Source organism: Gadus morhua, chromosome 16, assembly GCF_902167405.1.
Source record: "Gadus morhua chromosome 16, gadMor3.0, whole genome shotgun sequence".
NCBI lineage: Eukaryota > Metazoa > Chordata > Actinopteri > Gadiformes > Gadidae > Gadus > Gadus morhua.
The window spans coordinates 20484925-20510936 of record NC_044063.1 but is presented as its reverse complement, the minus strand read 5'-3'; the positions used below and the strand labels follow the sequence as shown (position 1 = coordinate 20510936).

The window sequence follows — 26012 nt, the reverse complement described above, 5'->3', positions numbered from 1 at the left end:
AGGAGTGCGTTGCAGTAGTCCAGCCTGGAGGAGACAAAGGCGTGGACAAGTTTTTCGGAATCGAGGAGAGTGAGTATTGGGCGGAGTTTTGCAATGTTCCTGAGTAGGAAGAAGGAGGATTTGCAAAGATGTTGAATGTGGGCCTCAAAGGTCAGGTGAGGGTCCATTTTGGAAGGGATGAGAGGTGGGTGTCGTGGCCGGAGAAGCTGATGTTGGTGATGGTGGATGACCGGGTCTGGTGTGGAGTGCCAACAAGAATGGCTTCCGTTTTTGAGCCATTGAACTGCAGGAAGTCATCAGAGAGCCAGGGGACATGGCCGGACCGGAGAGACTGATTGATGATTTTGGTGGTCATGGGACTAATTGCAGAGGAGTGACTTTTTATTATAGCAGCATAAGAGTTATACCGGTCTATTTTTGTTTGTTTGTTTGTGTTGTCTTTGTTTGTTAACAGCTACCAGAGGTCCTGGAACATCCGGAATCCCAAGGAGTGACGTCATCCCCGTGTTGGAACTCCAACCCGTTCCCATGCCAACGCCCAGCCTGCTTAAAGGGATACTTCACCGGTGGAGACATGAATCTGTATTGAAAGTGGGTCATATATTTAGTCGAATAGTAACATAAATTTCGATTTTTTTGCCTCCTTGACAGAGAAAAGGCAGACAGTGATTTTTTGGCGCTTGCGGATTGAAGAAGACAACTCCCACAATGCCAATCAGCGTTCACTCCCTGAGGGATGAAACAGCCAATCAGCGTTCACTCCCTGCAGTCCAGCGTGAACCACAGCATGGTGGAGAGGTGATTGATCATTGATGCCGTTCGCGGACTCCCGGAGATCTAAAAATTGAAATTAAAAAAGGCATGTAGGCTACCAGTCACAAAGGGAAACGAAATAGTTGCCAAATCGATGACTGCTCACGCTCACACTCATGTCAAATCATATTTATGTACACAAATCCCAATTTGCGTGATTGTATAGAAAAAATATCTGTCATGTTTTGATCGTTTATTGAAATGAATGGGCGAATGGTTCTTGCAACAAGGAATTTTGGGACGGCGTTATCTCCTTTCCTTTCGCTAAGGATGACCCAGTGTACCCTATGCTAAAGGAGATAAGAAAGGAAGCATTATTTTAAGCCCCTTTCCTAGCATTAAGATAATTTGAAAAGCATTTATCATGGCTGACACTTAAATACTTCCGGGTCCTTTCACTCGGTAAGGAATCTTTAGGTCGAGAGGACCTTCATCATCACTGTTTGTTTTATATATCTCTGAAAGGCTCTTTGAACCCTCAGAGGCAGAAAAGCCTGTCCTACGGCAGCACTGGTGTGGGGGCGTGGACCCAAGAGTCGTTAGACCGGCTTTCCTGTAACCATAAAAGAAGCGGGTCGTGCGATGTTCACGTCACTGTCCCGAAGACACAGCCTCGCAGCACATAAACAATCATGGATTTCAGTCTGGAGTCAGGTAACTTTTATCCGTTACCTTTGAAGAATTCATACAATGTGGAATATCCATGTTGGGTTCTTGAAATGTTTCCTGAAATGTGTAGATCTAGTAGTAACCTAGTTGTTGTTGTGGGGAAAAGTTGTGACAGCGCAGCCAAGTTGAAAGGTAGAAGCGATGGGCCGATGCAGTGTTTTTGGATCAATGTTTCCTTGGTTCGGGCATTCTCTCCCATTATTTGTAATGCTGAATGTTTGCTTTCATGCTGAACAATTGTAGGCCCACCTACACATTGCGGTCGCAGGACCCGAGACCACTCTGGGCTCTTGAACCCATTAGAAAGTGGATCACATCTAGACCATGGAGGCGACAATTCAATTTTGTGACTGACTGACTGTCTGTCTGTCTGTTGTCATCTAGCCTGCGGCCCTGACGAGGTAAAGAAGAACGATGCAAATAGCACGGAGTTTTCCTTTTTCGGCAAAAAGGACAAAAAGGACAAGGTATGACATTTAATATGAGCATCTGCGCAGATATATTGAAGCATATCCAAATTATATTAAAATAACGTTTGCTCTACAGTGTCTTTTCTACCAACTGTATCATGGTCTGTTGTTGCAAACATATTTTAATAAATTATCCAATCAAAACAGCTTACTAAACCTACCAGTAGCCGATATGGTCCTCGGTGATGCCTCTGTAATGGGTGTAACCCTTACACTCACTTGATTCATTTTATAGATATATGACAATAAAATATGAATATGATTCTTTGTTTTTTTTTGGGTTCCATCACAGTCTGACTGCAAGGACAAGTCAAAGGACCACGACAAGAGCAAGGGAGACAAGAAACACAAGGAAGGTGGCAAGGAGCACAAGAAAGACAAGCAGCACAAGAAGAAGGACAAGGGGCACGGAGGAGAGAAGAAGCACAAGAAACACGGAGACGGGGAGCACAAGAAAAAGGAGCACGGAAGTGGCTCTTCTTCGTCATCCTCTTCCTCCTCTAGTAGTGACTCGGTAGGTCATACAAAGTCACACTATGAATCAAAACAAATATTAGTTGTCCAAAAATGTAATTTTAATTGTGATATCGGCGCAATGTTATATTTTACGGATATATATATATATTTTTATATATATACCAAACTAAAACTCCTAATGCACTATTCTATCATCAAACTAACTATGACTCTTTTGAGTGAGCACGGTAAACAACCCATTGTAGGCCGGTGTATTATTATCATGGCGCCTCCAAAGCTCAGAAAAATGCAGCACAACAGGTAACACACCTCGCACCTTGGGTCAAAGGTTTACTCCTTGATAAAACAATTAAAGGCTTAGAATTGACTTCCTTACCAGAACAGGTTTTGTGAGCAGTTATTTTAAGAATCCCTTAACGCTGAAACAAGCAATCACTCTATATCGTCTCCAACTCAACGATATAGAGTGATGTTTTAAATGAATGGGCACTTTGATATTCATTTAAGGATTAATATTGAATTACAGCTGTACTTCAAGTTCACTTTCAAGTTGAATGTTGTAACAATGATGATTAACAATGTTGAGTTGTCCTGCCCTACTAATCTGGGTGTGACTCTATCTACTCTTGGGCCATACACTAGTGCATCTCGTCCAGGCCTAGTTGTAGTGAACATACTTTTAACTTTTGTACTGATCTGCATGTCGATGACAGAGCTGTGCGGGTGTCGGATTATACAACAGTATTCCTTAACGCTACTGTAATGCTTCATAAAGTACACACCCTGGGCGTGGGAGAGCAACAGATCGGATAGGAGTTGTAAAAAAAGATTGTATCCATGGAAACGATGTTAACCCGTATACAAATGGTAGTCAGACCAAAGTGTCATTGTAATGGCTGTTCTGCTGGTGATATTGCAGATGCTGCAATATGATGCTTCTTGTAGGATGTTCTTTGAAAATGGGTTCTATGCTAACAAACCTCTTTTTGTTTTGTTACAGGACTAAATACCTGATGCAAGGATGAGGAACAACAGTTCTCTGAGTACCTGTAACATTTGCTACTGCTGTATGTATGCTGTCTGCCTGTGAACTATACATCTGTTGTTTCTTAACTGGCCTGGTGACAAAATATGTGTTCTTACTACAATGTAAACTAATAAATGGTGCCTCGAGACATGCTTGTTTCGTTTTTCTGTCCTGGATTGATATGGGTTTTAACTAGGTTTTGCGTTTTATTGGTTCATGGTTTTGTAGGATTACGCAAGCAATTACAATCACAAACATTATTTACTGTATTATAACGTTCACCGATGGTCACGAGGTACAGCTTGAGTCATGTTGCATTGGCCTTTGCATCAGTTATATCCCTGGAAGTATTTAAACCTTCAAACATTCATTTTGTCCTGCATCAACATGGTCATGTTGAAGCTGTCAACAATGCTTGACAGAAAAAAACACACCTGACAGGAATTCTTGGTGTGGCTCCAAGATGTGGTGGAACCACATCCCTGCCCCTCCCTCTTAAACAAGCAAATCTACTTTCTCCAAGTCCTCTGTTCACGCCCTTAATAATCATACTCTTCCTCATTCTCGGCATGATGAATAGAAGGTGTACAATGGTAAAAACTTGAACTCTGACCTATTCATAGTCATCCTCGATGACTATGACCTCCATCCTAAGTTTTCATAAAAATAAAATAAGGCTCATTTTGGAACCAGATACCCCAGGAACCCATTCTCCACATGAGGAAACATTAGAACAGGATTTAGCAGCATGGACACTAGTGCACACCTACATACCCCACCTCATTCACTGGCCACAATCCCAGCCCCCTCCACTCCCTCCATCTGATGGATTATGGATCCACGGTTTCATCAGCAACAAACCCTTGATGTTGTGGTAATGTGTCCCTTGCCATTTTCCAACTGTGAAACTCATTATCCTCTTGGAATAAAGAATGAATCAGAATCGGTTGCAACTGATGCCACAACCAACATTGCACCTATTGTGTCTAAAGTAATACATCTAGTTTACTAATTTATTACATTGACAACACCCACACTTACACACAGGCCCACTCAACAACAGCTGTGGTCACCAAGATGATGACAAGGCATACTCTCATGTACATATGAACATGACTAATCTTAAGGTGCACGAGATAAGAATGCAGCAATTTAGCGGACAGGCTTTATAAGTGACATTAAATGGCTCGTGAGAATGTGCAGCTCAGTGGAAATACTAGATCACCTTTATGGACTCTTCTGCAGCTTAAAAAGACTAACAGAAACATGATCTATTTTTTAATGTTGTTACTGTTTTTCCCACTAGATGGCAGCATGTAACAGTCGGTTATGTGTAACCTTCCAACCATAAACCGCCTGAAGACGTTTCAGCATTCACAAATACTCAAGCATTGATGATTGGCAAATACAAGCAACAAATAACGCGTAAGGCTATTTATACATATATTTTCTATTAACTTTTATGCATTCAGAAAATATTAAAAACATTAATTGAGACAGACGCGTGCAGGCGAGGTTAAGAAACCATGCTGGCTTAATACATTCAAAGATATTAAATATTAGGCTTACAAAGCAAACGTGTGTGTGTGTGTTTGTGTGTTTGTGTGTGTGTGTGTGTGTGTGTGTGTGTGTGTGTGTGTGTGTGTGTGTGTGTGTGTGTGTGTGCGTGTGTGTGTGTGTGTGTGTGTGTGTGTGTGTGTGTGTGTGTGTGTGTGTGTGTGTTAGTGAGTATGTGAGATAGAGAAGATAAATGTTCATGTAATAAGACTAAAACTAATAAAACTGATGACCGAATGTCTATCAAACCGGACCAAACTGTTGTTCTTGCCAACGGTGTCATTCGAGATCTTGATAACAACACTCCCTGACAACAACATTGTTTCCCATGCTTCTTCTCGTCAATTTCTGTTGCTTTGAGCATATGGTAAAGATTTTTCTGAAACTAAACAATATTAATTTCCAATGGATCTAACATCAGTAATAGTAGGGGGAGATATCCATGGTCCTACATGAAGGATTGACTGAAACCTTCAATATGAGACTGTGGACAAATACCCACTGTGGCAGTGGCGTCTCCACCTCCCTCCTTGGGAGCATTTATGTGCCATGTTTGAGCAGCTGCAAGAAGCACAAATAGCTTCAGCAAATATGGAATTAACACAAAAGAAACAAACAAAAACATAGTGTCTTTAGATCTCTTTTTGGATGCTGATATAGGGGAAGCATTGTCAATTTTTTTGCCTAAGGGATGCCTTCACATGACTGACTGAGTGTGTGTGTGTGTGTGTGTGTGTGTGTGTGTGTGTGTGTGTGTGTGTGTGTGTGTGTGTGTGTGTGTGTGTGTGTGTGTGTGTTTTTGTGTGTGTGTGTGCGTGCGTGCATGTCAGAGATTAGGCCCCTAGCAGCGTTGACGGTGACTTTGGCGGTGAAGAACTCCTCCGCGACTGAAGAAAAGAGGCCCGACAGAATCTGCGGAGGCCAATAAATCCAATGTTCCCCCTGCTCCTTTCAACACTGAACTCCAGGACTCCATGGCCAGCAGCCATCAGAGTAGGGAAGGAGTTCAGATGGGAACTTTGGTTACTCTGTTTCACTCATCAATAAAAACAAAGGTTTAGTAATCTAGACATGCAGCGACAGCCTGTTCTTTTACTCTTATTCCAGCAGTGGACAAACAAAAGTAAAAGAGAATGAGGCGTCTAGATTCTTTCACTCTGCACTTCATGACTCACTTATTATACTAGACTCTGCATATCCTCCCCCAACACCCCCACCCCCCCACCACACACACACACACACACACACACACACACACACACACACACACACACACACACACACACACACACACACACACACACACACACACACACACACACACACACACCCCTCTTACGCCCTTATTGTATGTGTTACGTCCTGGCACTTAATGTACAAACTTATTGTATGTTGTATGTCCTTGCACTTAAAAATAGTACTTAGCATTGTGTAGCATCTTATCCTTGCTAGCTTTGTTGTATACGGGGAATGGAATAACCTAACAATTGTTAGTGCTTGGCACTTGGTTCTATGAACTTCATTACTGTACCGTCACCGCTATATTGTTTCCCTTGACAAATATACTTATTGTAAGACGTTCTGGATAAGAGCGTCTGCTAAATGCCCTAAATGTGAATGAAAATGTACTCTGCTACTGCCGTTATACATTGTTCGTCAGAGAACTACGTGTATTTGTTAGAGACACCATTACAACCTTCAAGTCACAACTCAAAACTCACCTGTTCAAACTCGCACACAACGTCTAACTGATCACTGTCTTGATTGTTTGTTTGTTTTGTTTTGCTTTTGATGTTTTTTCCACAATGTCTTGTTTTTAAACGATTTATGATAATTTTATGCTCTGTAAGGTGACCTTGGGTGCCTTGAAAGGCGCCTCTAAATTAAATATATTATTATTATTATTATTATTATTATTATTATTATTATTATTATTATTATTATTATTATTATTATTATTATTCTTTTAAACTTGTAAAACTAAACCTTGCAAACAAGAACTATGAAGGATAAGGGCCTGAATGTAACAATCCAAATAAATGGACCAATAACACTTTTCAATAAGGGTCCAATCATTAACCTTTAATTAAAAATAGTTAATTCAGCACAATACATAGTAAATAAATAGGCAATACCTATTGAATAACATGAGCATAGAGGTTAAGTTTAGGGTTAAGGGTTAGAGTTTTGCCTTTGTAGTTGAGTTCTTGTTAGTTAAAGTATCTCTGGTTGCACTGGCACACCATCTCCGATACTTAGTAGTGGATTAGGTTTAGGATTAACCCTAACCCTATTAAATAAAGTCTACAATAATTCCTTAGTTAAAATGACCAGCATTATTAAACTTGAACACCATTTGTGAATGATACACGAATAGTTAAATGTTAATTAGTAAAGTTAATTACCATTACTGCATAAACGTACTTAATGGTTAATTCATGTACCTTTATTGTAAGAGGTTACCAATGGTCCTTTCCTCTTCCCATCTCTCCACTGTGCTTTGTGAGGTATCCTGCAATTCCATCCTCGCCAGGGGGGGCGCTGACGTGACTCCTCCTCAGTGGCGTCAGCGGTATCCTGGCAACACCCGGTCTCCCTCTTGTCTCAATCAAGCGTTCCAAATAGATTGCTGCTGCAGCGGGTGGAGCGCGAGCCAGCGACGGCAGACCATGGCGCACAGGGCGCGTATGAGAGTGAGCAACCCGAAGAGAAAAGACACTTTCCAATGTTGTGTCAGTTAATGTAATGATAACTACAACCAGTCAGCCACGGATGATTTTGTGATTGAGTTGAGTGGTGACCGGGGAAATGCCGAACGGTGTTAGGAAGCGTGTGTGGATGGAGCAGCAGCAGCGGTGGAGGAACTAACGGAGAACTAGAAGAGAGGAGCACAACACGAGCGCAGAACAAGTGAACCGCTCTCATCGCGGAAGGACGGAGAACTTTTGAAACATTTTACGCGCTTTCTTCTCGCGCATGCTTTGCGGTTGATATCTGCTTTCACGTATGCCGAGGCGCGGGGAAGCTTCTTTCAACCCGACGACACACTGTGAGAGAAGACATTTGAACTCAGCGAGGAGGTGATACTGAGTCCCAGAGACTCACTGAGCCACTAGGAACCATGTTGAAGTTTCATAACTCGGACCTTTGGATAGCCTGGATTGTCATTTTTTGCATGGAGGGTAAGTTTTCCGTTTCCCTACAACTTGAGTCGCAGCTCTCGTCTCTAGGCTACTTGTTCCACAGTGCCATGTTCACTGGAAGAATGCAGTATGTTTACTGGGAGCATGTAGTATATTTACTGGAAGCATGCAGCACCCTGTGGATTTTTCCACAATTGTACTATTTTTATTAAGTTAAATCCCATTCCTTTCCTATAAATCACTTATTAAGTCATTACCAATGGTCTTGTTTGTCAGTATTTTCCAAACAGATGTAGGCCTTTACTCTATCTACAATAACATGAGAAAAAATATATATATCGTGCCAACGTCATCTCCAGATCCCATGAAGCCGTGTGGATCCCCTCCTAAACATGCGTGATTCTGCTATCCCGGGCATCTCCACACAAACCAAAGCACTACATCATGGTCATTCTGCACTTCTCAAGAAGAAGACGCACTTTTAATTGCTCGGGGGAAAACAAATTCATCCCGTAACTTTGCAAGCAGGCTACGCTGTCATGGTGCCGGGGTCCCACCAGTGTGGTGGGACGTCCGGGTGATTTGAAATAGAAACGGGAGCAGACGGTGTAGGGCTGCGCCAGTAATCCCCGCGATTAAGAGGAACACGGTGCATGTGACACAACACAGACCTCGTTATTAACAGTGAGGCAGCGATTAGGGAGCGAAACCTATGGGATCTACAAAAAACATACGACGATAAGGAACATACTATATGTAACCTACACTATTTTTTAACCACAAGGTATTCATTTTTAAGGGATGATCTTCGTCTTTTCCTGACGAATTCACTTTTTATTCGCAATATGCTCTTGTAGGCTATTCAATGTGTTTTTTGGACGTGTTTTTCGTCCATGGGAATAAATCAACAATTGTAGTGGAGGAAATAATAAGGCCTTTATCAGAATAAACACTTAAAGTCCCCAAACCCAATTTAGAGGGCCAATTACTTCAGCCTCACCTCAATTCACGGGCAACTGTACCGAGGTGACATGTCAATTAAAGACACGTCAGCTGAAAAGTCCCACACACTGGGGTACGAGATTGAGTCTACCTCTGATTGCAAGGTGCTTCACTGGAGCGGTTAGTTATGGGCTGCTCGTTCATGGCCGGCCCCCCCTCACTCAGGGGGACTGCGCGCACACGCCGGTCATAACAATAGTATTGTTTATTTCACTGAGGTTCTCATTGTTTGGGGGAAAATCTTATTTTTGGACTTATTGCTATAAACCATTGGACGATTTAAACTGACACCTCAATATATAACTTCTCTAGGTGGGAACAAAAGCAAACTTCAGAGGCAACGAGAGCAGATGTACCATCAAACCTGTTTACACACACACACACACACACACACACACACACACACACACACACACACACACACACACACACACACACACACACACACACAGGTAATTTCATCTGATACATCTACAGGGAGGAGGGCCAATATTCCAGTGATAACTGCTGCAGCAGCAGACGTGTGCATTGATTGGTCATTTGTGTGCCTGTTTGTTTTTCCTGGTTGTATCAGTGTCCTCCTCCACCCCCTGCATGTGGAGCGTGTCACTATCCGCTCCCATTGATCAGGTTATGTAAGCGCTGACTTGAGTTATCGTGTCGTAATGAGCTGCTGGGCCAGGATGGCAGACACCTTGCACAAAACTCCAAGGTCCACGGTTACCGTCCCTTGGTCCTTTTTCTGGTTGTCACAAAAACACACACACACACACACACACACACACACACACACACACACACACACACACACACACACACACACACACACACACACACACACACACACACAAATGCGTGCACACATGCACGCACACGCAGGCCCACACATATCCATGCACACATACACACACACAACCATACACAAACACTCACCATGCTATGTGTGTTTGTTGGCCGTATAATACGCAACAGTGTTCAAAGACTTCAAAGGAAAGGGGCGCAGAATATGTGAGAGAGACGTGCTCCCCAATGCTGGGGACAGGAGTTTGGTGTTGCGTGCTTCTCACCGCAGGTGTCCTTGTCACACAGTCAACACGAGCGCTGGACAGGCTGTCTCTCGTGACCGGCTGACAAGCACGCGCCTCCCCAAGCTGAACATTAAAATTGCATCACTCTTTTTTTTTCCTCCCGTTTGCGGTCGCCATCTTGCAGCTGGGTGAGCACACAGGCACAAGTGGCAGAGTATTCAGAGCCGCCCGTAGAGCGTGAAACCAAAGATAAAGGGCCTGATATAGACATTCTGGGAATCATCGGAATAGGCAATGATTTGGCTCGGTGTTAATGGAGCGATTGGATCAGCTTTTGTCTGGACTTTCCCCTCCAGTGATACACACTCGCCATTTCAGCAGAATTCAACAGGAGTTGGTTTGTGGCCTCTTAGCTTTTCCATGTAACAACATGATAGACAAGATATGCTTGGAGGGAACGCTTGGCCAGGATGCCTCTGAGGTTTTTTGTCCTTGAGGGACACAAAGCGTTCTTAGTTCCCCACTTGCCCCCGTGCGTTTAAAACTAATCACGGCACTCACATGACATGGGATGTGTGGTTATGTGCATGATGTCCCTGTCTGCCTTAGGCCCGCATTTAAGATCAGTCTCTCTCTCTCTCTCTCTCTCTCTCTCTCTCTCTCTCTCCATGATAATTGCATGCTGTGTTTGTGATTCACTATTCTGTCATTTTTTATTTTTATATGTTCAATCACCCAGTCGTATATAATGTAGCACATTGGCTGCAGGATCAATACGGTTACCAAGGCACACGTGTGTGTGTGTGTGTGTGTGCATGCTTTTTTACAGGGAGAGGAGGCTTGTGAAACATTTTGCACAATTCAACAAGTCTGACAATTCAGTTATTTTTTACCATTTAACTTTTGTGGAGGTGAACAGAGTTAACTGGAGTCGAGTGGGGATAACAAGTGGCCATGCGGAGAGAGAGTGATGAGAGGAGGGCCTGATTTGTTGGAGAGGTGACCAAGAGCGTTCACAGCTCGCTGAGCCACTTAACTAGGCTCGCTCTCTCCATAATCAAAGCTCATCTTTCAAAGCAAACCTCTTTTTTTCTGCAACTGAAAGCACCTCAAGCACTCGAACCTTTGATGAAAACATCCTATTGATGCAGAACAGATAGTTACCCAAAAAAGAAGTGAAAAAACCCTGTCCACGTCAGTTTTATCTGGCAAATTGATGCGTAAGTAGTGCTTTTTTTTCACCTCCTCTCTCAGCCGGCTGCTAAAAAGGAGCAGCTGGATATGAGTGTGTTGGACAGATGGAACTTTCCACCTCAATTACTTTTCACACTAAAAATAGACTCTCAAAAAATTATAAGAGCTCTGGGACCGCTTGCAAAAGTGCATGTGAGCGTGTGCATTAATGTGCGTGCGGGCGTGTGTACGTGTGCACGTGTGTGTGTGTGTGTGTGAATGACAGAGGCTGAGAAACAACCTCAGATGATGGCAGAGAGACAAGCCATTCCGGGGGATGTGTATGAATAAAAGATAGGCTGAAATTCAGAGTGGAGAGAGAGAGAGAGAGAGAGAGAGAAAGAGTGAGAGAGAGTATCTTAAGGACATATTAAGCCCCGCCCATCCCTCTCCTCCTCACCCGAGTCCCCAGACTGCACTGTTGGGTTCAACATCTGTGTTCCCGCCCCAGATCGGGCCTGCGGTCCTTAGGGTGGGGGGGGGGGGGGGGGGGGGGGGGGGGGATGCCTTCAGGGTGGGCAACACCTTTAATCCAAAAAAAGTTACTGAAGTTGAGTTTGGAGTTGAATCGGGACAGGCCCAGAGATGTTGTAGGGACTCAACCGGATGTGCTTCTAACTGGGTCTTGGGATGGATTAGAGGTTTGGACCGACCTCAAAATGTGTCCGGGAGGAACCTGTGGGGGGGGGGGGGGGGGGAGCGGTGAGGGAGCGGATGGGGCCAGTGGGCGGTGGTAGGAAGTAACACTATGAGATTAGAAAACTCGCTTTAAAATAAGCGCGTTTTCAGTTTCGCCGTTTGGATTAATCACGGCTTGTGGGCTATGCTGACCTCTGTGGCCCCTTCCACTGTGGATGTTAGGTGAGGTATTTGTCCTAATTAGGTAGGATAACAGCCGTTCCTTATGTGCACTAAGAAACGTTCAAGACCACCGTAGACATGCATGATAGATGACTGCAATAATGTTTTTGTTTTTTTCAGATGTCTTACAGTTGCATAGTAGATGAGCCCATTTATTGTACATAGCAATTAGTCTCCCAGAACAATTGGTTGACAAATGTCTGGCAAACAACCCATTGAATAGCAGTTTCTGCATTGACATACACCTTTAAATTGTAATTCAGCTTTACCTTTGTACAAGTAATGTGTCTATGCAATGTGAGCGGCATGTCTCTGTATATATTTTTAGAGCTTCTGCTTCATATATTCAAAATATTGTAGAACACATCAGCCATCAAATGACCAACGCCCTAAAACGAAACATCAATGTACTGATATAGTCAACAAATAATCTAAAAACAAATTCCATTGATTGCTTCCGTTAACGAGCCGGGCTAATTCAGCGTTTGGATTAATCACGGCATGTGGGCTATGCTCACCTCTGTGGCCCCTTCCACAGTGGATGTTAGGTGAGGTATTTGTCCTAATTAGGTAGGATAACAGCCGTTCCTTATGTGCACTAAGAAACGGTCAAGACCACCGTAGACAAAGACATAAAGGATAGATGACTGCAATAATGTTTATTTTTTTTCAGATTTCTTACAGTTGCACAGTAGATGAGCCCATTATTGTACATAGCAATTAGTCTCCCATGACAATTGGTTGAAAAATGTCTGGCAAACAACCCAATGAATAGCAGTTTCTGCATTGATATACACCTTCAATTGTAATTCAGCTTTACCTTTGTAAAGCTGAATCTATGCAATGTGAGCGGCATGTCTCTGTATATATTTTTAGAGCTTCTGCTTCATATATTCAAAATATTGTAGAACATCAGTCACCAACTCCCCAACGCCCTAAAACGACATATCAATGTACTGATATATTCAACTAATATAAAACCAAATTCCATTGATTGCTTCGGTTAACGAGCCATGCTAATTAGGTTTTGCATCATATGATGTCTCCTAAACAAAATCTGTGGAGTGTGTGTGTGTGATACATCGTAACAATCCGTCAATGTTAGACATGAGGCTGTTTGGGGAGATGTCTAAAAGGAATAGGGACTGTGTTTATCCTGGAAAATCCGGAGAAGCTCAAATCAATATTTACGGATATGTGTTTGCTTATGAGTTAGCCTGTGCCACGTGTGTGTGTGTGTGTGTGTGTGTGTGTGTGTGTGTGTGTGTGTGTGTGTGTGTGTGTGTGTGTGTGTGTGTGTGTGTGTGTGTGTGTGTGTGTGTGTGTGTGTGTTCTTTGTGTGTATATGTGTGTGTGTGTGTTCTTTGTGTGTATATGTGTGTGTGTGTCCATGGCCAAACAATATTGCATCTCTCCAAGGAGGAAGTGTCTCCCTGCCTTCGAATGACCTCATCACCACGCTCCACCACTCACAATACAGTGGGCCCCCTCCCAGGGTTCTCTCAGACTGCAGCTCAGATGGTCGTCTGGGTTCAGAAGCATCTCACAGGAGTCTCGCCGGCTGGCTCACCATCAGAGTCATGGTTCAGAATAACGACAATGCAGTTCATCAGGTTTCAAGCTGTGTTGTTGTGGGTCTCTTTCTTTCCTTGTTTGGTGCATTCATTAAGTAGCATTCAGCATGTGTGCAGTTGTTCCCCCCGTCTTTAGTAGAGTAGCTTTCAGGATGCGTGAGCATCATGCACCGGGCTTGGTTCTAAAAACCTTAATTGGATTATGTTCTAACGTTTTCCCAAGAGTTATGAGTAACCAACTTACAAAAGCAAAAGTGCGATCCATTAAACAATATCTCATTGTGGCCAAACACTAGAAGCGGATAACCTTTACGTCAACCAGTTTTAGAACTGTGAGTACCCATGAAAAGAACCGTGGTCCCTGGTGAAAAGTTCAAGTAAATACAATTATTGAACGCCTGCGGTGGATTGGGAGTCAGATACAGTATGCCCAACAAATGAGTTTGCAAACACACTCCCTATGTAGTCATTGAATATATATATCACTGCCTGTAAGCCTACTGCCTGATCTTCAGTGACCCAGTGTCGTTAATTCAAAATTGATTTGTCAGTTGATCTGTACCAAAGCAAAATGACCTCGCAGCCATTGATAATCCAAACTATCCACCCACAAAGCATCCCACCGGCGGACAGCTTCAATATCCTGGACACCCCTCGCCGGAATTATGCACACAGGCACCATGAGTGGCCCGGGGACATGGTTCTGATCAAATAAGAGAATATTGCGCCGGCTTACGCGACGGAAATTACGAGACTGTTGAAATCCCTATGACTTTGCAATTTACCATAAATTGGCTCTAAAAATGCACTATAGATAATTTCATAAACGAGAAGAATGTGATTTAGAAAATGATTGGCTGTCGCCGGCCCTGCATTGTCTCTCGCTCTCGCTCTCTCTCTCAGCTTGTAACGGTTATTGGGCCACAGTGGCATTGGCATTGTTGGCATTACAATTGTAAAAAGCGAGTCACTTGAGGACTTCTATAGTGTATGAATTTTAATTATATTCAGCATTTTTTTTTCCACAAACCTTAACACCGGCGTAGTCGATCCAATCCAGTCCCATTCCATTAATCCCTGGCAGTGGTTACCGGCGCTCAAAGCACCGTGTGGACTTGAGTTTGGACAGCGTGATGCTTTGGGTTCTCTGCTGTTGAGGACTGTAGAGACACAATAGCAGAGGCATGAGAGAGAGAGGGAGACAATTTGACAGAATGTCTGTAATTAAAATGCCCCAGGCCTTTTCGTGCACATATGTTCTTCATTAACGGAACAGGTTGTCACACTACTTTCCTCGACCGACAACTGGGCCAGTGTGTTCTCATTCTGTTTTATTCCATCAAAGTTAGACAAGGTAGTCGTTGAGAAATATGCGGTTCACTTGGCCGGTGAATAGATGGATGGATGGGGGTAGGAGGATGGATGAATGGATGGATGAAGGAAGGATGGACAATGGATAGATTGATGGAGGATAGATGGATGGATGAATGAATGAACCATGGGCAGAGGATGGATGGATGGATGAATGCTAGATAGAGGATGGATGGATGGATGGATGGTAAGAAAGCCTTGGCTACCTGTTAAGTGCAAGTCTGTTTTTATGAGCCTCTTCATTAGCCCTGCGTGGCTCAATTCCATAGTGCTTAATGCCTGGCCAGGAATTCATGTATAAACAAGCCCATTTGTGTCTTGCTTCTGCTTCTTCTACATCTCCATTTTTGGGTTGGTCCTTGTGCCTTTCTTATCTGCTTATTTGTGTTCAGTTTACGTCTTCCATGTCTGCTCCCCCAATGTGCTATACAGACAGACAGACAGACAGACAGACAGACAGACAGACAGACAGACAGACAGACAGACAGACAGACAGACAGACAGACAGACAGACAGACAGACAGACAGACAGACAGACAGGTGCCTTTTCATATATGAGGCTATGGCTGCAGAGGGGCTATAGGAGTGTTTTCTACTTCATCCCTTCGAGTAGGGAAATGAGAGTGCAGGTCAGGTCTGATGCAAGTGAACAAGCGAGAGAAAGACAGAGAGATACAGAAAGAGAGAGAGAGGGAGTGGGAGGAGAGGGAGAGAGAAAGAAAGATAGAGCCAGAGACCCCATCTGTGCATTGTTACAGCAGACTTCACCTGTGTGGTTTAGTCGCTGGGGTATCTTGTAGAACACGAGGCGCGCGGGGCGGTAAGAGGGAGGCACAGGTGGGCTTCTGCATAGTCAGGGAACACACACACACACACACACACAGACACAGACACACACACAGACACACACACACACACACACACACACACACACACACACACACACACACACACACACACACACACACACACACACTCATCTTTCATGCTCACAGTCACAAGCAGAGGCAGGCTTCCTGTTCATGCCTTTGTCCGCTGGCAAAGATCACATTTGCAGGCAAAATGCTCATAAATACTTCCACATAGCCTAGCGAGGATCACCTGAGATTGTGAAGAACACCCACACCGGCCACACACACACACTAATGCAGTCAACAGTGAATAGTTGACTGCTTCACTCTTACATTTTTCTTTTGTTTTAATTGTTTTAATGTAGTTTGTACTAAATGTGACAAATGATGTTCGATATGTTTTACCTCGAAAACCTAAACACAAAAAAAGGTATATATTATTTTGTATTAGATGCCATGAAGTGCTAACCATGGCAACAACAAAACAATAGTTATTGTGTGCCCAATGGGAGCCTCACAACTCAAAGTCACCACACCATGATCAAACCCAGTCATGGGTGCGTCTCTTATCCCCTTGTCTGTCCATAGACCTTGCTGGTGTACAGTGTTTCGTTAAGCCTGGTGTCTACTTCAGGACAGCAACATGAACATGCTGTTCAAATCTACTCGGCCTCCGAAAGCTTGACCTGACCACGAGGCGCCAGATAGCCAGCAAAAACACATACAGAGAGACACACACACACACACACTTCATGACACACAATGATATGGAAGCAGAGTGAAGTTCCCCTTTGCCAACCCCTTCACCTTCACACACACGTATGTGTGTGTGTGTGTGTGTGTGTGTGTGTGTGTGTGTGTGTGTGTGTGTGTGTGTGTGTGTGTGTGTGTGTGTGTGTGTGTGTGTGTGTGAAATTCTTTTTAATTCGATTCTTGTTATTATAGGGACTTTGAAGCCGCCCAGCACAATAATGGAGTGTCCACTGGCTCACTATCCTATTATAAAACATGAATGAACAGAGCATCAACCTACAGCGCACACTAACTTAACCAGAGAATGCTCCAGGATGGCCTTCTCTAGACCAGTAAAGCACAAATATGGTTATTACAATTACTATTGATTTGTTCCTGTTATGCAATATTAATAGAAAAGGAAGGGAAACAGTCCACAAGTCATAATCATTAGATGTAATTTAGATGTATTGTCGCTCGGATTCACTTAACTTAGGCATTGTAATTACTAATTAGCCTGTCTCCTGCGGTTAAGCTAAGTCTGCTTCATTTGTTTCTGGCGACATGTTTGTTTCTGACCAAGGCTCTGTACACAAATGTGAATATATATTTCCGACTGCAATACATGACAAAAAATACACCAATATAGAAAGATGATGTTAAACTGCCCCGTTCGAAGATAAACATGAAACATGTTACGAGATCATCAGTAGTTGGAGTTGCATTTAGATGAGGAATTAAATTTGTATCTTAGATATGATCAGGAAGTGACCACATATGGATCTATTACATTAAGGCGATGGTTATACCGCTTGCAGTCAGCGCAACAACCACTGTATGTGGGCGTCCATTGGTGGATATAGGACAATGTGACAACCATTAAGTCATGGCCCAAATCATGAGCCGAGAAGGGCTTTGCAACAGATTTTGTCTCTGGGTATGACAGTCACCACCGGCGCTCTACTGGATTATAGATTATAGATAGCTTTGGCTTTATTTGATCGGTTCGGTGTCAGAAATGAACAAAATCTCTTGCAGGGTCACACATGTTGCTACTCACAAATGTGCAAGCATACGCACTTCTGCAAACACGCACACGCACCCACACACTGAAGACCTGACGCACGTTGACTTTAATGGACACTCCAACATTAATCCAACATGCAAGCCTATGATGTTGTAAAGTCATCATGCCTCCCCCCCCATTTCATTTTATTGATGTGTTTATCCTCAATATAATTCTTTGCCATTGTCCTATTGTTTCTTGCCCTTTTTACCTAATGCACCTGTTCTCATATTGTATTGAGGTACGCTCCGAAAGGGGGTCTCTGTAGAGATGCTGAGAAAAGAGACTGCCTTCTGTATGGCTGTGCCTACAAATAGAGTAATTTTTTCATTAGTCTACCCTAAATGCACACACAAGCATGCCACACACAACACACACACACACACACACACACACACACACACACACACACACACACACACACACACACACACACACACACACACACACACACACACACACACACACACACACACACACACACACACACACACACACGCATGCACATTAGCCACACAGCAATTTCAAACAACCCAATTAAGTACCATCTAACCAATTTGGGTAATTATCCACAGACAATCATGGCTATTCCACCCTGTGCTCCATCTCACACGCTAATCACACCACAGCAATATTGTGCAGTCGGAGTGCACTTATATCACATGGTGGCGCTAGAAAAACCACACAGCCACACAGTCACACTGAACCGGACTTGTAGGGGAGAGGGGGAAGGTGCAATCTCTCTGTCTGATCCCTTTTGTTGATCTTTCCCTCCATAAACATATCTCCTAATCAATGGCGGGAGCATCAGCCCATCCATCTTATGGAGGCCCTGTAGCACGCCTGACATTTTTTCCTTATTACAGTTGGGTTTTAACGATGACACAACGTGATCAATGGCTCCACATTGTCCCCGAGCCACTAGTGCTGCATGGTGTTTAACTCAGGGCATTGTCTCACTGGGGGAATCCAGTGCTCCATATTAATAGGGGGTACATGTGTTTTCCACACAGATACACACACACAGTCCCATCAGAATCTGAGCCCTCTCGACTCTTATGCCTGTGCTGTGCTGTGTGAGGTTCCTGTTGTTGTGCGGCGCCTCATGATGAGCGAGAAAGAGCACGATGAGCGAGAAAGAGCATGATGAGAGAGAGAGAGAGAGAGAGAGAGAGAGAGAGAGAGAGAGAGAGAGAGAGAGAGAGAGAGAGAGAGAGAGAGAGAGAGAGAGAGAGAGAGAGAGAGAGAGAGAGAGAGAGAGAGAGAGAGAGAGAGAGAGAGAGACGTAGGGTGGCCAGGGACTCATGGTGACTGTATTATCTCCATACGAATGAAGACAATGAATGAAATAAAGCTCTTTGTCAAAAGGACGGGGGCTAGGCTGGAATAAGGAGGCCCGTTGAGACCGCCGCGATGGCGATCCGCAAGGAGACACGCGACGTCGCTCGCTCATTGTTAAATTACACAACAATGCGTGAATAAAAGAGCTGCGAGGCAGGTCGCTGAACACAGCCCCGCCGATGGCAGGCAGCCCGCCAGCACCCACTCACGTCCCATTCGCGCACGCCATGAAAAGAGCAAAGAAAATCAATGGCAGCAAACAATTGATTTTGTGAAATTAATTCTCGCTTAAAATCTGGGATGAACAGACCCTGCCGGATGTGGTGAAGCGATTCGGTTTGTATGAGGCATTGTTCTTCAGGACCGTGGCGTGCAAGATATCATGGATGGAGGGGCAGGGAAAGGGGTTGGAGGGTTCATAATGCGGCTGAACAGTGGATGCTATGAACAGGAAGGATGTAGAGAAAGCAGGAAGTAACATCTGGCCAGGGGAGGTGTGGAGAGAGAAGATGCAGAGAGAGAAAAACAAGGGGGGTATACCAGCCAGACTGTCTGCTGATTCTTTCCTTTCACAATCAAGCTTACTCAACGTGTAGTAAAAGACACGGGTCCACCATGTGGACACACAACGGTGGACTGCTGCCAGGGAGAAAAACACAGCACATGCGTGGATGGAGTGGAGTGGATAGAAAAAAGCTTGGAAGAGCATTATGCATCAAGCCTCCTATGTTAGGAAATGTGTTATGTGTGTGTGTGTGTGTGTGTGTGTGTGTGTGTGTGTGTGTGTGTGTGTGTGTGTGTGTGTGTGTGTGTGTGTGTGTGTGTGTGTGTGTGTGTGTGTGTGTGTGTGTGTGTGTGTGTGTGTGTGTGTGAGTGAATGTGTGGCAGGGAGGTACATCACAAGGCATTATGAAGGTATATGTGGTGTGGTGGACGGGGCGAGTTATTACAAACTCTTCCCTAGGGTTAAAGGTGGTGCTAGGTGTAGATAAAGCTGAGGTGGTGGTGGCGGAGGTCGACGGCTGACAGGGCCTTGGCTGTTAATCGGTTGAGGTTGAAGAAAGAATAGACAATCTAGTGCCTGAGGTGCGAGACAGTCAGCTGGGTCATATTCTAAAAGGGTCTTGGTTGGATCCTCCAGGGAGATGTATAGCCTGCCCTTGTACTGCTCTGTAACACTCTGATCCCATGGGATGCTTCGGATCAAACAATCGTCTGCTAAGTAACCTGGTTGTGTGAGGTCAGTTGAGAGATGCGCCTGCAGAGGAGCGAATCACATGAGAGGAGCGATGGCAGATTGAAGCTCCAGTGACACCGTGGTCGATGCTCCGAGTCCATCAGAGGACAACGACGTGATTTTATCTTCCATGCTGCTTTGGCGTCTGCTGATGCAATCTCAGCTTTTCTATTGCTGCCTTTCTGGCCCCTCGCACTCCTTACTCGTTCCTTTCCTCTCCTCCATGAGATGTGATCCATCAATTCGCTCAACTCTGAAAGCCCTCCAGAGAGCCACGCCCTTCATTCATCATCTTCCTTTAAAGTTTTCACAAGGCGGTAGCGCTTCATTTCCATTCCCTTTTGATTCTCTTTTTTTCTCTTCCTTTTTTTTCTTCGTCTCCTCCTTCCTTCTCTTCCTCGTGGTAGCTGGCGAAAAGTAAAAAAAGGAACGCGTGTCTTTTCATTTTTACAGTTCATTTGCACCGCGGTGCCCCCTCCTCACCCCACCCTCCCCCTCACCTCCAACACCACCGACACCACCACCTCCACCCGAGCCTGGCGTCAAATCAGGTGGAAATGATTATTAATAGCCCTCTGCAACGCTGACGTCAGTGGGTGCCACATGCCCCTCTTAACGCTCTAAGTAGGGTGCTCTTCCGCATCTTCTCACATACACTGTGACGCGCCTCCGAGACACAGCCATTCAATCCTTTTTTCTGGGCCCCTGCAGTGACGAGGAGAAGGGGGAGAGGCATTCAGTTATTCCCGGAAAGTGAATCTTTTTGGGGGATATTCGTAGACTCTGTGAGCTCGTCATACCGCCTTGACGTTTCACCACGTTTCTACTAGGGCCCGACCGATATTGATTTTTGAGTGCCGATGCCGATGGCGATTATTTTCAGAGAAAAATTACGATTATTTTCAAAAAGGCTATAATCGGCCGATTAAATCGGCAGGCCGATGAATCGGTCGGGCCCTAGTTTCTACGTTCTGCGTCGTGCGCTTGGCTCATTCCTCCATGCGTCTGCTGGTTTTACAAACCCACGGGTCGTATATTTGACTGCTCAGCCCCCTTTCACTCTCTGATAGCTTTCTGGGGTCCTAAATGCTAAATGCCAGTCAGTCACTGCCAGGCGCCTGCTTAGCATCCGTCTCCTTGGTGACGGGGAGGCCAGTGGTCAGGCTGCTCTGTGCCAGACACTGTGTGTGTGTGTGTGTGTGTGTGTGTGTGTGTGTGTGTGTGTGTGTGTGTGTGTGTGTGTGTGTGTGTGTGTGTGTGTGTGTGTGTGTGTGTGTGTGTGGGTCTCCCTCTCTGTATTTATGGATGTTCAAATGGCGAATTTGCATGCATGTTACCGTGCTGTGAAGGTCTGTGAGTATGTGCGCATAGTCTGATGTCAGAAAGGGTGAAGGGAGAGAGAGAGGCAGAGGGTGAGAGAGATAGAGGGAAGGAGGGACAGAGAGAAAGAGAGAGAATGAGAGAGAGGGAGAAGGAGAAAGAGGAGAGGGAAAGAGAGAGAGAAGGAGAGAAATATATAGAGACAAACAGAGAGAGAGAGAGAGAGAGGGGGAAAAAAAGACAGAGAGCGATGGGGCGGCCTTACGTGGTGCGGTGGCTCATTATCATGTGAATGCATCATGTATCCTGCCACTGTGAATCTGCCAATACAAGGAGGCCCCTGTTCTCGGTGCCAGCAACCCCACTCCTCCTCCTCCTCCTCCTCCTCTTCCTACCTCCCCCACACTCCCCCCCCCCCCCCCCCCCCCCACACCCTCCCAGAGCCCAGTGGAGGGCCAGGCTGCCGTACGCTACCACTTGGCCTGGTGCTACCATGTGGCGTGGCACGGTACCGTGCCATCTGTACCACATATTATCATCAGTACCGGGTTTGTTTGAAAACCTATTGGTGAAAACAACGCTGCACTGCATTCATGGGGGCTGCGGCTAGATGTGACAGGCTAATTGTGCGTATTCTGCATGTCGATACTTGCACTTCGAGCATTGTGTATCTGGGTTGAAGGGTAAATATTTTGCTGAGTCAGTGTCGTCACACTCCCCCCCCCCCCCCCCCCCCCCTCGGAGGACTAGGGTCGTGTCATGAACCCCCCTTGCTGTCATGTGATCCATCCCTCCGTCAGCTTCCACACGCTTCTTTTCCACGTTCCGACAAAACTGAGACGGAACATGGCCGCTAACGCCGTGAGCACAACATGAGGCGGCGGGGCGGGTGGCCCGCGCGGTCGGTCAGCATGGTCAACGGGGTCATCGCAGTCACCGTGGTCAATGCGGTCAGGTGTCCAACGTTCCAACGAGATCAACAAGTCCCCTCTGTTCATTAAGAGCATCCTGCCCCCCAGGAGCCCCGGTCCGAACCCGCCACTGTTTCAGTATCGATTGGGCTGACGCAGATTAATTCCATGTGACACCGGGCAGGAGTTATAGGTCAGGCAGCGGTACAAACTCCCACAGCGCACTGGGACCAATTTAAAAGCCCACATAGCCTGAGGTGGACGAAGTGAACCCTTTTGCCCATTCTCATTAAATGTGCTTGAAGACGCTGTCTTTTGTTTTAATGTGTGCGCTTGCGTGTGCGGATGTGCGAAGTATGAGTAGAAATAAGTAAGATTGCGGAAGGCTTAAAGGGGACATATTATACCAACAGGTTTGAGTGTGATTAGCCTTACAAGCCATTTCGAAAATCTGCCCCATATGACATCACTAGTGGGCGCGTCCCCCTAAATCTGTACTGGTAGATGAGCAACGTTTACTTCAGTCTACTGGGTAGGCTGGTAGACTGATCCATCCAGCACAGATCTAGGTGGACATGCCCACTAGTGATATCATATGGGGCAGATTATCTAAACGGCTTATAAGGCTAATCACACTTCCACCTGGTGGTATAATATGTCCCCTTTAATAATTCTGACATTTACTTTTGGTAAAGATTGTAGGAAGTCCAGATGCTCTTTGAAGGGCTATAGGAAACCATAAAAGGGGTGCTGCGTTCAACACATGTGCATCTGTTTGTTTGTTTGACAAAGGAACGCATTGGAAGGCTGCGAGACCTACTATTTTACCACTCTACACTTGACATCATTTGAATACTTGAAAAATAATGGAACCGCACCTTGCAGCTTTTTTATTACTTAGAAGGGGTAAATGTTGATAGTTTATACAGGTTTAAACTTCTTAAAATATCTTTCTCCTGCGCGCCATATCATCATGTATTGAACACAAGTGACCAATTTCCAATGTCGAATTGGTGGTTTGGAAGGGCCCAATCACTGTACTGATGCATGAGTCCTTATTTAAATCGCTGTGGTTACGGAGAAATTATACGGTATTGACGTGATGGGAAACAACCATTTAAAGGGGACATATTATACCACCAGGTGGAAGTGTGATTAGCCTTATAAGCCGTTTAGATAATCTGCCCCATATGATATCACTAGTGGGCGTGTCCACCTAGATCTGTGCTGGATGGATCAGTCTACCAGCCTACCCAGTAGACTGAAGTAAACGTTGCTCATCTAACAGTATAGATTTAGGTGGACCCGCCCACTAGTGATGTCATATGGGGCAGATTTTCGAAACGGCTTGTTAGGCTAATCACACTCAAACCTGGTGGCATGATATGTCCCCTTTAAATCGACTTCTTGTGTCGCCTCGTTGGTTTAACCAACGCGTCGTCGGTTGATTACCTCCCCGGTTTGCGCGCAGCCCTCCAAGCGCAGCCCCGCGATCTGGGTGTTTTGGTCGGAACGGATGAAGCGGCACATGAAGAGGATTTAAATGTCTGTTTCGCAGCGTATGAACCAAGTATCCGCTACCGTTTTTCAGGAGGACACGTGCGTCAGTACGTGCGTCAGTGCTTTGAAATACTGGGTTCAACTTGAGAAAGTGGTTAAAATGACCAGTGTTATTTTTGCACCCAGCCATCCACAGTGGTAATGGTGTGTGACTCCACAGCGACTCACACCATCATTCGGCGCCCAGGAGGCCATATGGGGCCGTGCTAGGCCCATGTCACATATCATATCACATTATTATGCCTCATGAGTCATGAATCATATCGTCATGTCAACGGTGATCGACTCTGGGTCTGCCTGTGCCTTGTCCTAAAGGCCCCGTGCCCCGGGCTACAGGGGGACGTGTGTTCATACAGAGCCCAGGGGCACACAAGGTGCTACTTGTATTGTGTTGGATGGAGAGGTCTCTCTACCTCCGATAACCAGGGTGGAAGAGGGCTGGCATCTTGGGAGTTGTAGTTCTTAATATGTGGTCTGTGCCAGGCTGAAAAATGTAGCCCTGTCTGTCTCACTGTGCTTATTTACTCATTGACACATATTCGCATTCAATCGTGACCTGAGATTAATTCACAGCCATCAGCGGCATCTGCCTTGCTTGTATGTTTGTGTTTCTGAGGGTGGAGTACACCTCCAATTGGCCACTGAAGAGTAGTAACATCCTTGGCACAACACCAAGTGTGTGTGTGTGTGTGTGTGTGTGTGTGTGTGTGTGTGTGTGTGTGTGTGTTGTTTTTATTACCATTGGCTCATGTTGGTCTGTTGGTCATTATAACAGCATGTACGTGTTGTGTGTCCAGGGCTCTTACGTGTGTGTTTAGGTTGTCTTGCAGGGCGTGTTTGTAAAGACCCTGGGTTCACGCTGACGGAGGTCTAATTGCCCTCATGGGTCCTGCTCCCACCTCTGTGATAATGAACTGCTCTTGATGTGAACATCCGCACAGTTATGGGAACATTTTGCATTACCCTTAGGTCCCTGCCCAGATTTACCTTCTGCTAGACTTTAACCCATGCATTAACCTCTGCATTCTAGGAACAAGAAAGAAATTGGTTGAATTGCGGGGTAATACCAATCATTTGCAATATATTTTCATTAGCAGAGAGAAAAAGCCTTTAATTTTCTCGTCATTTTCTGACTTTCATTTTCTTTTAATCTAGGATTTTCATCAGAGCGGAAAAATAGCTATTTCATTTTCTGACAGTTAGAAAGGATTATAAATATATATTCTGTCGTTTAATTATTATATATTTCTTCCCTAAAATGGATATCAAACATATTTTTGAATCGCATGATCTACATGCTTTTGATTATCGTGCAGATTAATTATAGATGAGCAATAATAAAAAGGTTTGATCATCAATGATTAATAGTCTTTGTGCTGTAATCTAGGTTAGGGCCTTGGAGGATCGCGAGGCTGGAACATTAAACAAACAAATCATTCTCCGCAAAGAATAACATCGCTTCTTAACACCAACATGCCCATTTTAAGACTCAGGGAAGCAGAAAGATACATCAGGTGTGAGCAACGTGAGGCATGAAATCATGTGTGAAAATATCTATTTTATTAGTTGTTCAACAGTGGTGTTAAGAAACACAGCGAATCTGCTGGTTGTTATTAGCTGAACAACTTGGCTCCAAACCGGCATCCAGACTGAACCTAAACATTGAATCTCCTCGGTAAAGATCACCGTTTTCCAGTTGAATATTTCATTCGGGGACCTTTTGCCTCTTGTTGTTCTTTTGTTGTTTCATTCCCACCGGGAGACGGCTG

The 26012-nt window shown here is 44.8% G+C and overlaps 2 protein-coding genes across 5 annotated transcripts in view; both read left to right on the top strand.

Annotated features, from left to right (window-relative positions):
* The first annotated feature begins 772 nt into the window (after window positions 1-772).
* Window positions 773-3604, top strand: LOC115528912 (putative uncharacterized protein DDB_G0292636). 3 transcript variants are annotated; one of them, XM_030337325.1, is made up of 5 exons: window positions 773-798; window positions 1296-1467; window positions 1867-1949; window positions 2245-2466; window positions 3430-3604. In XM_030337325.1, exons 2-5 carry the CDS (start codon window positions 1446-1448, stop codon window positions 3433-3435), a joined length of 333 nt encoding a protein of 110 aa, XP_030193185.1. In that variant the 5' UTR covers window positions 773-798; window positions 1296-1445; the 3' UTR covers window positions 3436-3604. The 3 variants fall into 3 exon arrangements, with proteins under 3 accessions (XP_030193185.1, XP_030193184.1, XP_030193186.1); XM_030337324.1 differs by lacking the exon at window positions 773-798 and having other exon boundaries at window positions 1291-1467; XM_030337326.1 differs by lacking the exon at window positions 773-798 and having other exon boundaries at window positions 1299-1467; window positions 1867-1938; window positions 2243-2466.
* Window positions 3605-7614: 4010 nt separating this feature from the next.
* igsf11 (immunoglobulin superfamily member 11) overlaps window positions 7615-26012 on the top strand; it is a 100720-nt gene continuing 82322 nt past the window's right edge. For both annotated transcript variants that reach the window (XM_030381792.1, XM_030381791.1), the window contains exon 1: window positions 7615-8195. In XM_030381792.1, the coding sequence (XP_030237652.1) occupies window positions 8135-8195 (61 nt within the window). In that variant the 5' untranslated portion in view covers window positions 7615-8134. The remainder of the gene's footprint in view (window positions 8196-26012) is intronic.

Bases quoted from the DNA above. Each gene is read 5' to 3' on its own strand.
- LOC115528912 (XM_030337325.1), top strand. From the start codon at position 1,446: ATGGATTTCAGTCTGGAGTCAG. The intron at 1,468-1,866 runs GTAACTTTTATC...GTTGTCATCTAG, and splicing joins GGATTTCAGTCTGGAGTCAG to CCTGCGGCCCTGACGAGGTA. The intron at 1,950-2,244 runs GTATGACATTTA...GTTCCATCACAG, and splicing joins AAAAGGACAAAAAGGACAAG to TCTGACTGCAAGGACAAGTC.